Below are 13909 nucleotides of genomic sequence, written 5' to 3'. Positions count from 1 at the left end.
TGTTGACTCTAAATTTCGTCTTTAGCGAGGAGTTCGGAGCCTTCAAGATCTGTTTTGCAACCTTGCAACAACTCGTATTACTATGAACCGTGACACTTTCCACGTAGATCCCCAAGACACATCTTAATAATAACGCATGAAGTCATTTCGATCATTCCGTGTGGGACGGGGACATTGCCAAGCTTTAGAAAGGGGAATTTGAAGATGGTGAGGCGGTATAGCGGCCCACCTTTCGGTACTGTAAAGCATTATTTCTACCTAACTTCGCAGCAGCGGCGCCTCTGGCCGTGGCTAAGTTATACATTTCGGTTGACCCCGAGATGTTTGAATGATATCCAGTCAGCGGTTTCTGCTGCAAAGAGGCCGTGTAGCAAGTAAGGTACGTCCCGCTGGGTCCTGTAACCGGTCTTGAAGATTCCTCAAGGTCTCTCAGAGTGCTGGCTGATAGTTGCTAGAATTTACGACCAACGCTCCCTTTAGCCCTTCGATCGTTGCGCATCTATCCCTGCGAGGCAAAGGCCAAATTACGAAGGCTCATGTCCTACAGACCAAGTTATCCCGAGTCATGGAGGCCGCCACCACAGTGCGATAGTTGGCGCCCCTCCACACAGCCGCCCAACTGCGAGGCAGATAGACCTTGGTCCAACACTCGTAAGAGATATGGGGGAGAAGATCCGCCTCTCATGGTACGCCACCTGCCCTTTACTAGGGGAGACTCATGGAGACCTTACACGCAAGAAAGACATACATTACCAAAACGAGAAGAGGGCCATGATCACGGTGGTAAAAATGCCGCAGCTCGGACTACGTCCTACCGGTCACTTGGATCTCCACGCCAAACCTTCAGTCTTCCTACTAGGCAAGCGATCTCAGCTTCTGGCCGTCCTCAGTCGTATCTCGATCCTTCAGTGACAGACTTTCAGCCAGGCGATATTCGCCCAAATTCCAATTTCAACCATGCAGCTCCTGCACCACTGAGGTCAGTGCAGAACCTCGCTCGGTATTCTCCATATCGAGTTAACAAGCCCTACAGGTCGGCAGAGCCTTCGAGTAATCCTACCAGCAGGGTTGGTGAAGATAACCTCGACATACTAAAACAAAACACTTCTCCATCACATCGATATGCTTTACGATCAAGGCGGTCAGATGAGGCCCCCCTGACTGCACTTGACGACGTCAGAATACCGTCTGATCAGTTCCATCAGATTATCTCACAGAACGGGCGGGGTCCCACCAGATCATCCGCTATCCTAGCCCAACACGCAAAGCACAGGCAAACAAAACCGCAACAGATCCACCCACCCCCGGCACCAACAGCAACGGATCTCTACCTTGCCCAAGCTCGCCTCCCAGTGATACGGTGCGCGGCTCCAAAGAAGCTTCTTGTTGTACTGGACCTCAACGGAACGCTACTTGTGAGGCCCAACCGGATGAAATCTCGTGAGTTTAACATCCGTCCTGGAGTGCATCAATTCCTGGATTATCTATTCGACCATCATCTCGTCATGATTTATAGCTCCGCTCGACCAGAAAATGTGGAAGCAATGGTGGACGCGCTCGTCAGCAAGAAACGTGCGAAGGCTTTAGCAGCAATCTGGGGCAGAGACAAGCTCGGACTGACACCTGAACAATATAACGAAAAGGTTCAGGTCTACAAAAAGCTCGATAAGGTGTGGGAAGACGACCGAATACAGGCTACATGCCCAGGCAAGCAACCCTGGAACCAAACTAACACTGTTCTTGTTGACGACAGTCATCTAAAGGCGTTATCTCATCCACATAACCTGATCCAGGTGACCGAATTCACCAAGAAGAAACTCGACCCGCAAGAAAGAAAGAGAGAACAGGAAGTTGTGGCCTCTGTAAGGGCGAAACTAGAAGAACTGAAATGGACGCTTGATGTGAGCCGACATATCTTGCGCTGGCAGACAGGCCAGATGGAGCCACCGCTTGCGACTAAATTGAGCCCCTTGCCCAAATCTGGAGAAGAAGGGATGCGTACACAGCCCAGTCAGTCGGCCAACATTGTTGGCGATAGTGGTGAGATTCCTGACGAGGCCATCGTTCAGGAAGGTCTGGAGAAGGATATGGAGAATCTGACCACAAACACTAGCTCGAAGGACGATAATGGTCACATGAACGAGCCCGCGATCTCCGCCAATGAATGGAAAGAATTCCTAAAATGAAACACTTCAAATGCCTGTCCAACCCGGTTGGTACCATTGTATGCACCGCGGAACCAACAGGTCATGTGCCAGCGAGGAAGAAGCTACCCCTCGAAGCTGAGCCGAGAATGCCTATATGTACAGTGCTACGTCTTGGAGGGAAGAGATCCTGCTCACACGTTGCTGGGCGGAATTGCTAGACTCGAAACGGTTCAGAAACGGGTTAAATAAACGTTGGGTTGCTTGGGTTGAAGGATGCGAGATTGCTTGGACTGCAATCGGATGATAAGCACTGGATATCCAGCTTGGGTGAAAGAAAGGGCCCTGCTGCACCTAGCTAGACCACAACGCTCGCGCTTTGTGTGTGAGAGAGAGCTAGGAATCGTGTCCACAAGAAGATTAGCCCCCCGGGTCACGATTGACCATTGAGTCCAAAAAAGACCATTGGATCATACATGGCGAAAGGACCCGCCATTCCAACTCTTCATCCTAATTCGTTTCTTTCCCTTCCTCTAGGACACATGAGGTTGGTCTCCGCGAAACTGGTTGACCTGGTACCCTCCTAGGCGTCCTGCTCCTCTGATTTGCAAGGGTACTACCGTGTTGAGCGTAAAGGTATTGCGTTTGAACACCCAGGCAGACCTCCTCACTACCACGGATAGAGAGTACCCCGAGACCGCGGCAACGAGCTCTCATCAGCTTTATCAGTAGCAGTATGACTTCAAGCCATAAATACCAGATGTGCCAATCACGTTCACGCTACTCATGCCCTGCCATGATATTTCCACCACCATCGCCTATGAAATATAAACCTTCTTAACCTCCTCCCACTTAAACACCTCCCCGGTAGTCGGATCTCTCACATCGGCCCCGCTCACCTCCCCAGCCCCACCTACCAGCTTCCTCTGCAGATCTTCCAACCTCGCCCTCCCATATATCCGTCCATTTGGCAGCACGATCGGGTCGCTCTCCACATAGCTCTTGGTGTGATGCGCGTAGGGGACGTTACGCGCTAGTTCATTGAGCTCGGTGGAGCAGATCGGGCAGACCTTTGTGGTGGTGGAGTGCGAGTTGGAGGATGAGGAGGCGTAGGCGGAGTGGCAGGCGGGGGTTTTGAGAGCGGAAAGGCCGGCTGAGAGGGCGATGTGAAGGAGGGGTCGGGTGGGAAGTGAGATTAGGGTGTGGTGGGTTGAGATGAAGAGGGTGGAGAGGTGGTGCCAGCGGGCGTGGGAGTACATTTCCTATAGTGGTAGAGAAGAATCAATAGGTGGTTGAGAGGAAAAGAGGGCCGGAGCTACCTTGTATGCCTCTGGCATGGCGTCGAAGTTCTCGGGCGAGTAGGCGAGCAGAGCACTTGCTCTGCAGATCTCCTCGTTGTGGGTTGCTTGGTATGGGACGAGATATTTTCGGGCGTGCAGCGTTGCTTCGAGAACTTTGGCCGGAACCCGACTTCTGATCATCTCGATGTACTGCTGCAGCCGGAGCTCGAACTCGAGGTTGTTTTGCTGCACCCACCGATCAGTCAAAAAAGCCCCAACACGCCAGGACACAAGAATGGTCTTACTCCAAGTTTCTTCAAAGTCGTCCTGTTCTCTGAACACCATATGAGGGCCTCTTTCGTCTCTCCGTGGTTCAGGCTGTCGGCGATCTTCTGACACTGCACGAATACATCCAAGTCTACTAAATCCTCAATACCCTTCTCCTTGGCGAGCCTCTCTCCTGACTTCGAGTAGCCCGCGCGAAGCAGGTAGTCGACGAGTAGTCTGTCCAAGCGTATTCTGGACCACTCATCATATTTGACATCTGCTAGACTGGGTATGTCGTAAAGATCTTGCAGATGCTGTATCCTCTTTTTCGTTTGAGCCTGGATGGCCTGCTCTTCGTCGTGCAGGGTCTGTAATTTCCTCTTGAAGTTCTGCATCCGAGAGATCATGGCATCAAGCGAGGCGAGAGTCTGCTCGGGAGTGGTGGCGGAAGCGAGTGATGCGTTTGCCGAGTCTTTGAGGGCGGGAAGAAGGTATTCCTTCTCTCGCTCGACATACCTTTGACTTGTCTTGAAATTGCGCCGGACGAGTTCGTGGGGGAGTCTGAGAAGCGGTTGATCCTGTCAGCATCTGTCAGCCAAGCCTCTTTTCAATGAGAATGAGATGGTACTGACAAGTAGGAGGTGGCTTTCAGCGTTGAGCTTCGTTGTTGTAAGCTCAGCAGCCATAGTAGTAGATGAAGACTTGGGAGGCCTCTACAAATTAGGTGTGACTAGATAGCGGAAAGATGGGTTGACTTTCAATACATCTCGACCACAAGCCTTTTTCGGCGTCTGTTGACAGTCTTAGTAGGCAGTTCTTGGTAAGTGTAAACGTGACACGCAGTCTTCTGATATCTAACAGACCACTCCCTAGTACTTACGTAGTATGCATGTGGTTGCGTAAATCTCGGCCGCGGTCCGCACAGCCGAAGTCACATGCCGAGCCACATCAACGGCTGACTGCAGGAAAACCACCCGGGTCGACCACTCTGTCTGGTGAATAGTCTGCACGCCAGGATGGATGTTGAAATACATGGTCAGCTTGACTTGACCGCCATGTGAGCTTCCATCCTTTGTAGAAGATGCAACCATCATGGTGTGTACTCTCGCTCCTGTTGTCACAGAAAGTCCCCACTCCAGACGCGGCGGAGAGAAGCTTTGAAAAGCACTACACGAAGTACTACTGACTCAACAACAGACGAAGGCATGTCTTGGGGTCGAGAAGCCTCTTCTTCTGTGCCAATGGAAAGCCTTTTGCAGGTGCGAGAATTATTGCAGCCCAAGTACGCCTCTAAACCACTCTCCATGTCGTCACAAGCCTGTAGTAACTTGGTTCATGCTACGGAGGTGCGCTCGGGGGCAAGAACTTCCAGCTTTCTCTAGTTGAAATGAAAGACATGTATGGTCGGTCCGGGTAGGCACCATGGCCATGTATTTCTCTTTGTTTGCCGGGTAATTGCGCCTGGGACTCAGCTTGCAAAAGTAGGTGGATGGAGTGAAGGAAACTGTTTCTGTGAAGACTACCTATCTTCAAACCATCGTGTCACGCTCATTCTCCTGTCTCTATCTGAAATATATGAGCGGTAGTTTCAGCCAGGAAGAATGCTGACGGATTGCATTTTATATCTGGATGGGCTTCCGCTTCAAGCTGGCTGAACACCGTTTTGATGCACTGATTCTCTCATCTCTCCCTCCTGAGTGAACGCTATCTCATCGCGGCCGCCTCGCTACTCCCAACTCGAACGAACTCCCCGTTTCCTTGCCGCATGAAGAACTGAGACTGCTCGGTGAAAGCGGCTGTGTTCAATCTTGCTTGCACTTTTCTCCTTCTTCGTATCATGGAAGGCCGTGCAGTTGTGGAAGTGGGCCAGCGCCCAGTATATATCTACAATGGAGTGACGGATCTCAGAGAGCTCAAAGACATCAGCCTCAACGGCGCAAGCCTTTTCTTCAATGGCACGTTCTCTGTTGATGGGCTGCGACACGTCAATTTGCAAGGCGCCCATGTATTTTTCAATGGAAAGCTTCAAGTGAGATACTTTTGACTACCCGCGACTTTGCTAATAGTGGACAGTCAGGGGTGACGAGAGGAGTCTCCCAAGACGCCGTTGCTACTACAGTGTCATCCCCACTTTCTAAAAGCGATGGTCAAGTGGAGGCATCTTCTCATGATGGCAGCCGGAATAGCTCGCCGCACGTCGATCCTGCAGTACGTAGGCCTTCCAAAGCCTTAGATTCTGGTAGGATGGAATGCTCGAGTGAAAGAACAGACTCGAAGCCTACTTCGGCAGGAATGGATCATCTAAACCCAAAAGATGCAGAAATTCGTCCACTTCACAATGAGCATCCCACTTCTGAGCGAATAGAGTCCGTGACGAGGTCTGGCAATTCTTTGTCACACAACGCGAATCTTACACCTTTTGGGCTCAATCAAAAGGTCGCGGGTAGGCAGCAAACACGGACTTCCGGGGAGGCGGTTGACCGCTCAATGCCACCTGCTCGCAGTGTCCGGTTCAATGTGCCAGCCGTTTTACCAACCCCTGTGCCAAGTCTTCCCCTGAAACATATGCAATGCACCAATCCTAGCCCTCGACGCAGGGGTTCGATATCCGAGACCGTGCATAAATCCACCTCTCACACCTCTGTTTTCAACCGACCGTGGGAACATGATCGAGCGGATGTTCACCTCAAGCTCCCACCTCAGAAGCGACCTTCAGATCAAGACATTTGGAATAGCTCGAAAGAGGAGAAGAAGCCAAGGCTGGAGAAACATAACGGCTTTGACCTCGACAAGCAGACAAACAAGCTGATTCAAGAGGAGGTTGTTCAACGGAGTAAGCGAGCGAAACAACTATCGGACAACGACAATGGTCATGACGCCACAGCTGAACACGAAAAGATACGTAAATTGTCGACTCAGCGAAACGAGATGCGGTCCCAGTTACTGGGCAAACCACATCGGCCACTGTTAGCATCAACCATTCCTTCTGGCCCCACTAGAGATAGGCTAGCAGTGAATGTTCCTCAGCAGATGCCTAGGCTGCCCCAGAGCTCACCCCTCAATAACGTAATCAACTCGGCAACACTCAACGAGGAAATTGTTCAGACAAGAATCAGGTTCAACCTTGCCCAAAAAGATTTAATTGATGAGAGGGCTAGACGAGGAACGGCGTCCAAGGCACTTTCAGCTCAGGTGACAGCTTTGAATAAGAAGCTTGCGAAATTGCACAGAAAACGAACTGAGATCAACGACGATACAGATCGGATGAACGCATTTCGGAGATGTGATCTAGAAGGGTACAGGCTTGATGTTGGAGCATTGATACAGACCACACCCAAGAGTCCACCAGTCTGTCCACTCTCTCCTTCCGACAGCGAATGGAAGAATCGTCTAAGCTTGTGCTACGAAGCTCTTGAGAGGACAAAGCTTGAAAATATTGAGGTCAAGGTTGCAAAGAGGGAATTGGGGACGTTGTCTGGGGAAGAAAACCCGGTGATCAAGCAGGAGAAATGCGACCAGAACATTTTGTGGAGGGTCGAAGCAGCTGGGGATAAGGTCTTCCCGATGCCATCACGGCGTCAGGTGCATTTCGCCCTCACTGACATAGAGACGTGTCTCTAAGCAGCTCTTATGGTCGAATAAAAGCAGCAGTACGAAGAGGCTGACACATCGCCCGCAGACTAGCGCTCATGCCGCTGCTTCAGCCAAGCGATGCAGCTCAAGACTCCTTTACATAACATGTGAGCTATCAAGATATATTATGCTTGTGTGCAGCAATGATGCAGAACGACATGGAGCATCTCCTGCTCGTATTTTTGACTTTCCTAACTACACTGAGATCCTATGAGTAAGCCTGAGGATCGGTTTTTCGGAGTGAACAACTGTCCGAGCCTGACAGGACGGCAACTCGGAATCCTCTATCATGCTCATCCCCAGCGTCCTGTAATGGGCTGGTTCGTATTCTGGCGTCCGCTCCAATCAAACTCTTTGTAGGATACGCGTAAAATGTGGGCACTGGCAGTAGGTGGATGCTACGTCGTAAGCACCTAACTAGATAAGGGTTGGTTGAGGCGCTAACCCTTGCGTCGATGGTGGCAGTCTCGGTTTAGATTTTGTCCCTGAACGTCCTGTGATGGGGCTTCGGGCTGATTTGTATCTTGGCATCTGCTGTAACCTAACGCTCTATTGAAGGACCAGCTTATAAGTGTGGCATTGGCAGCGGCACAGGCGGGTGGATAAGCCTGGAATTACTGACAAAGGCTTACATAGGCAATGAGGGGTAGACAACCATTCAAGCTGTCAGGTACAGTCTCCTATGTTGAGGTACAAAACGTCGTCACATCACCGGCAGTAATTCATTCTCGAAGCTCTTCAAGTGTCCATATTTCTCTTATCTTTTGACTACGATAGCCATTCCGATTCAGTAAACATTTTCTCGATCTAACAACTGTTCGCGAGTCTTCCTCCCTGTTGTCCATACAATGGCTCCATCGAAGTTATTCACCGTGTTCGGTGCCACGGGCAATCAGGGTGGGAGTGTTATTGCGAGTGTGCTTTCAAACCCTCAACTCTCTTCCGAGTATAAGTTACGGGGCATCACACGCGACCCTTCCAAGCCCAATGCAAAGAAGCTCAGTGAAAAGGGTGTGGAGATGGTGTCCGCTGACATGAATGACCCTGATGCCCTCCGGAAAGCCATCTCCGGCTCTTCCGCCGTCTTCTGCGTCACGAACTATTGGGAAAGCATGTCCAAGGAGACAGAGGTGAAGCAGGGTAAAAACGTCGCGGACATCTCCAAAGAGGCTGGCGTGAAGCATCTGATCTGGTCCAGCTTGCCACACGCCATCAAGCTGACCAATGGCGAGCTCAGTCACATTGAACACTTCGATGGGAAGGCCGAGGTTGAAGAGTATATTGAAAGCATCAAGCCCGGTAGTGGCATGGTGGCCAGTTACTGGAGACCGGGTTTCTTCATGTCAAACATCAAGGGAATGATTCAACCGGATCAGTCGACAGGGTTGGCGACCTGGAAGATGCCGTTCAATGCCGAGAAGACCCAGGTTGGGATGCTTGCCGTGGTGGAGGATACGGGCAAGTTTGTTGCCGGGCTCCTGCTCGCCGACCCTAAATCTGTCGACGGATTCCAGGTCAATGGTGTATCCGAGTGGATGACGCCCAAGCAGATTGTCGATACTCTCAGCGAAACAAGCGGCACGAAGGTGGAGTTTCAGGAGATCTCAGGTGATGAGTACGAGAGCTATCTTCCACCACCCATTGCCAAAGAGTTGAAAGAAAACATGCTGCTCGTCAGGGATTACAGTTACTTTGGAAAAGGCACGGAGAAGACGCAGGCGGAGAGCAATAAGATCCTAGGCGACATGAAGTTGACCTCTTGGCAGGAATTTGTCAAGCACAATGGTCCTTGGGAGTGGAAATAAGGTGGGCAGTAAACTCGATAAGCCCAGACAAGATAGCAGGTATATGGAAATGAAACTGCCAAGTTAACCTCTCCATAACCCATGCAGACAGACTTCCTTAGCACAGCTCCAGAATGCCTGGTCTTCCAGAGCTTGATTCTTTGTAAGCTTGTTGATGATGAAGGGTCTGCTAAGGGGCGGAAATGATGTTAGTCTGGTGGTAATAGCGGGCTGGTTCTTGTTACGGGGACCTACTTTCGTGATTTGTTACTGTGAAGCTTGTTTTTAGGTACATTCATTCTGACGAGTTGTATCGTAACATGTAACTTCTTTTGGACATATCTGTCCCCCACGACTACAAGTAAAGAGCCTAGTTAGCGCTGAACTAACATGACTTCAGGCCTTCCCCAGAATCCGATCAGGGATCCCCACGGGGGTGACCGCTTTGGCCGCAAGGGGCAGCGTTCCTTCCAAACTTTTATCTCGAGAAGATATTGATTCCTAGCTAAGTAGCTATAATCCCAACGTCCCTTGCCAATGCACATAGCTCTGTACTCAGTGCCACCAAAAAGTCCGCGCTAGTAGCTAATATTTCATGAATTATTGACAGGTTCAAGCCTCACTGAGAAGCACCAGACGGCCATTATTTATGAAAGCATATATTCCTGTAGCGGAGCCTTCTCGGCACTGAGCAGGAAGAGGCCCTCGTAAAGTAATGATACGGTGTCATGGAAAGTGTACGTAGACTCAGCCTAACCGTAAAGATTGATTAGAGATTCCAAGATCTCAATATGGTGGAGGGAGCACCTCGATTAAAGGACACTGCACAGGTCTGGCTACCAGGCAGTACAGACACATTTCTTTTTGGCTTCATTCTACTCCTCGCTGTCTTCGTTCATCGTTTCGATTTGAGGGAAATATCGTTGCCTGAGAGGACGTCTACCGCGACATTGTTTCCCACTTCAGCACGTTGTCTCCCAATCAATAACATCCACGTTCGCTCAGCCTGGAGAAATGGCATCTTCTATCGCTGTATCCTGCCAACAGACTCGCTTTGACATATCAGACAGCACGGTCTTCACCGGTGTATGTTCAGCGTTCATTCATGTTGCCTCCCACCAAGAGAAACCTCCCAAACTCTCCACATCGTTTTCATTTCGGGTTCTTCCCATCAGAACTCTCCTTCTGTTGACAGTTCCTCTCTTTTCACCTTCGAGATACTTAGTTTAATTGAAGATATACTAATATCTCCTCCTTTCTTCTTTAACATATCGATTAGTTGGACATCAAAGGCCTCAACATCACAATTCAAGCCCCTGTCCCCTCTTCCGATAATATCGAAGCGTCCAAAGCAAAATCCGCCCGCAAAAAGGCGCTTGCAGACGGGATCGAAATCCTCAGCAATGCCGAATTGAAGCTCAACCCAGGCCTACGCTACGCCCTCACCGGGAAGAATGGATCTGGGAAATCCAGTATGTATGTTCGTTCGACAGACCAGTTGCAAGCCCGCCACCATTCCTTTTGGATACCTCTTTGCGGTTGTGTCCTAGCCGAATACAGGACGAATGCCTGATTTGGACTCACCTTTTTTTAGCCCTGCTCCGCTCCATAGCTCAAAAGCTCATTCCCGGGATCCCAAATTCGACTCGAATCTCAATCTTACAGCAAACATCTACCTCTGACCACCGGCACGCGGAGAATGAACCCTTCCTTGGAATCGACATTGGTGGCGATGACGGAAGGGAAAAGGATCGAGCTTCTCAAACTCCGCTTCAACGCGTCCTGTCCTCGGACTCGTTCCGTAACAACATCCTGCACGAGCACTCGATCCTCTCCACCGCCATCAACAGCACCGGAGACGACGCTTTGCCCCGATCCGAGCGCTTCGACTGATCTGCCTCCGTCGGCTGAAAGAACAAGTTCGACAAGCCGAGAAGAATGCGCGACTGCGAAGCGGCGCCCGCGGTCTCCAGGCACGCAAGGAGCTACGGCTCCTGGAGGAGAAGGTCGTAAATGCGGATGCGGAAGCGAGGATCACAACGCTAGCGGACATTGATGCGGTGGTGATCGCTGCCGAGACATCCGCCGCCCTCGACTTGTGGACAGATCTGCAGGGCCAGATAGAAAGCTATAGCGGCAATGCCGCCGCTGACGCGGAGAAGCGTGCCATCTCCATCCTGCGTGGGTTAGGATTCACGACCGAGGGGATGATGAAGAACAAGACATTTGCAGAGCTGAGCGGAGGCTGGCGGATGCGGTGTCTGCTCGCCGAGACCCTGTTCCAACCCTCCGACATGATGATCCTGGACGAACCAACCAATTTCCTCGATCTGCTCGGCATCGTGTGGTTGCAGCGCTACTTGCTGTTTGGGAACGACCTGGCTCAGGAAGACAAAGACACGACGCCAAGCAGGGTCGTGGTGGTGGTGAGCCACGATCGCCACTTCGTGGACAGCGTCTGCGACGAGACGATCGTCTTGAGGGATCAGACGCTCCTGACCTTCAAAGGTACGCCTTCAGCGTATGAGGCTGATCTCCGCTCGAGGATTTTACATCTGAGTAAAGTGAAGGAGGCGAACGATCGCCAGGTCAAAATGATGGAAAGGAGTATCGGTGAAAACTTGCGGGAGGGGAAGGCCAAAGGAAATGACAATAAGGTCAGGGCCGCGAAGAGCCGGCAGAAGAAGTTGGAGGAGAGGATGGGGTTGCAGGTCTCGGCTTCGGGCGGGAGGTTTAAGTTGAGTAGGGACAGGGTTGGGTTTCATGATAGTCTGAGGGATGAGATCGGGGTGCCGACCGAGGAGAGCGGAAGATCTATCGTGCTGCCTGGAGTAACTGGGTTGAGATTCCCAGGGTCGCTGGTTAGTCTGGAGGGGGTGGGGTTCCGGTAACAGAAGTCTATGCCACTGGTGTTGGAGGACATCAACTTGGTCGTGCATATGGGTGATCGCATTGGAATCGTGGGCTTGAACGGATGTGGCAAGACGACGCTCATCAAGCTCATCACTGACACGATCCGAGTCCCCCCGGCTTCAGGGACCATGACGAAACACCCCCAGTTGAAGCTAGGCTATTATTCCCAGCACGCTGTGGAGGATCTGCAACAACATGCAGACCCCAACTCAACCGCTCTATCTCTCATGACGCAACAAGTCGCCTCCGCCCTCTCAGAAGGCGACATCCGCGGCCTCCTGTCCAGTCTCGGACTACCAGGTCGCACCGCTTCCGATGTGCCCATCTCTAAACTGTCCGGTGGTCAACTGGTCAGACTAGCCCTCGCGAGAGTGATATGGAACTCGCCGAGCCTGCTGGTCCTGGACGAAATCACCACCCATCTGGACCACTATACCGTTTCTGCCCTTATTGATGCGCTGAGGGATTATGAGGGCGCAGTGCTGCTGGTTTCGCATGATCGATTTCTTGTTAGGGGTGTGGTCGAAGGGCAGGGTGGTAGTGGTGGTGGTGAATGCGAGGAAGAGGATATGGAGAGGGGAGGCTCAGGGGAGAAGGAAATTGAGAGGAGGAGGATTGTGTATCTATTGAAGGGTGGGAGGTTGAAGGTACTGAATGGGGGTGTGGAGGACTTTGAAAGGTCGCTGGAGAAGAAGTTGGAGAGTTTAAGTTTGTAGCACCTCAACGAGGAAGCCAAGTAAGGTTTAGGCATGCGTATGATGGAAGACTTGTTAGTGTTGGACAATTGCCGGGGAATGTATTTGGCGGATCTTCGTAGCGTTTCCGGGCAGAGAGCTACCAGGTGCATAATAAGCAGCAGCGTAGAAATATTCACTAGCCCCATCCGAGAATCATCTGTAGACGAATCTGTAGACGCAAACCATGTGTGGAAGTGGAAGTTGTGGACTGATGGGCAAAGCGGAGTGCTTCGCCACATTTTGCTCCAAAGGGTTTATGCTTGATTTTGAGGTCAGCCGTGTCGGTAAAGCCCTAGCCACAAGTCTATCAAGTAAATCTTTGCGGTGGTCTTGTATCACGTCTGTACCGGATGCTGTCATGGAAGAGCGCTTTCTCTGACTGTTGAGAACCGCTGCCGTCATTTGTAGTAAGATCTGTACAAGAGCAAGAGACGGGTAGCATGAGTAGTAAGATATCGACTTCGCTTCCCCCTTTGTTTTCCGAGCGGTGATCTTTGCGTTACCCCTCCCATCGTGTGAACAGCAGGTACAGCGAATGTCCGTTCCCTTACGAGGCCCCAGAGACTGGCGATGAATTCCTGTAGGCATACGGAGCAAAGTACGTCAGAGCTTGCCACTCGTCAGGGCCAATCTGGACTCGGTCGGTAGAAGCGAGGTGGTTTGGAAATGTAACCCCAACGCTTTTCGAGATGGCCGGGTACTAAGGAAGCATCATGGTGACCTTATACGGGTCGGGAAGTCCGATATCGCTGGAGCTTCCTACCTGTCATAACTCGTAGGCAGCCAAGTTTGGCTTAGCCGTCTTTGGAGCAAGATCTGAAGTCGCTCTTTGCGCTTTAACATCAGAATATCCGTGGCAGCTTCACTTGGTGTTGTTTACACAGATCGCTGGTTCTTGGCATAGCCGGCCAACCCCAGGTAAAGACGTGGTGGAAAGCTCATCCTGCTCGCCAGTGCAGGAGCCAAGGATCAAACGGAGTCGAAAATGCGGTCATTATAAACCAAGAAAGTGGACTTCAAAGAGTAGCGGAGATGCAAATACCGTCTCTGTTTGGATATTGAACCACATATGCAAAGATTGAGCACCTTCGACTTGGCTCACTTAGAATCCGAGTCAGCATAATCGGAGGACGATCGTGGTCATTCCGGGA

At 51.2% G+C, this 13909-nt stretch overlaps 5 protein-coding genes across 5 annotated transcripts; 4 read left to right on the top strand and 1 right to left on the bottom strand.

The window, feature by feature from the left end:
• Positions 1-536: 536 nt before the first annotated feature.
• Positions 537-2186, top strand: EPUS_01168 (uncharacterized protein; the record flags this gene model as incomplete). The annotated part of the gene is made up of 1 exon (XM_007807080.1): positions 537-2186. One exon carries the CDS (start codon positions 537-539, stop codon positions 2184-2186), a length of 1650 nt encoding a protein of 549 aa, XP_007805271.1.
• Positions 2187-2962: 776 nt separating this feature from the next.
• Positions 2963-4377, bottom strand: EPUS_01167 (uncharacterized protein; the record flags this gene model as incomplete). Its single annotated transcript, XM_007807079.1, has 4 exons — positions 2963-3406; positions 3464-3670; positions 3730-4269; positions 4324-4377. The coding sequence occupies 4 exons, from the start codon at positions 4375-4377 to the stop codon at positions 2963-2965; spliced, it is 1245 nt and encodes a 414-aa protein (XP_007805270.1).
• Positions 4378-5528: 1151 nt separating this feature from the next.
• EPUS_01166 (uncharacterized protein) lies at positions 5529-7312 on the top strand (the record flags this gene model as incomplete). The annotated part of the gene is made up of 2 exons (XM_007807078.1): positions 5529-5720; positions 5765-7312. The coding sequence occupies 2 exons, from the start codon at positions 5529-5531 to the stop codon at positions 7310-7312; spliced, it is 1740 nt and encodes a 579-aa protein (XP_007805269.1).
• An 860-nt stretch (positions 7313-8172) lies between these two features.
• On the top strand, positions 8173-9129 carry EPUS_01165 (uncharacterized protein; the record flags this gene model as incomplete). Its single annotated transcript, XM_007807077.1, has 1 exon — positions 8173-9129. The coding sequence occupies one exon, from the start codon at positions 8173-8175 to the stop codon at positions 9127-9129; it is 957 nt and encodes a 318-aa protein (XP_007805268.1).
• A 993-nt stretch (positions 9130-10122) lies between these two features.
• On the top strand, positions 10123-12737 carry EPUS_01164 (uncharacterized protein; the record flags this gene model as incomplete). The annotated part of the gene is made up of 5 exons (XM_007807076.1): positions 10123-10194; positions 10388-10580; positions 10703-10909; positions 11023-11969; positions 12027-12737. 5 exons carry the CDS (start codon positions 10123-10125, stop codon positions 12735-12737), a joined length of 2130 nt encoding a protein of 709 aa, XP_007805267.1.
• Between the last annotated feature and the right edge of the window lie 1172 nt (positions 12738-13909).

The sequence above is a fragment of the Endocarpon pusillum genome (genome assembly GCF_000464535.1).
Source record: "Endocarpon pusillum Z07020 unplaced genomic scaffold scaffold6441, whole genome shotgun sequence".
In the NCBI taxonomy this organism is placed as follows: domain Eukaryota; kingdom Fungi; phylum Ascomycota; class Eurotiomycetes; order Verrucariales; family Verrucariaceae; genus Endocarpon; species Endocarpon pusillum.
This window is presented reverse-complemented; position numbering and strand designations above follow the sequence as displayed.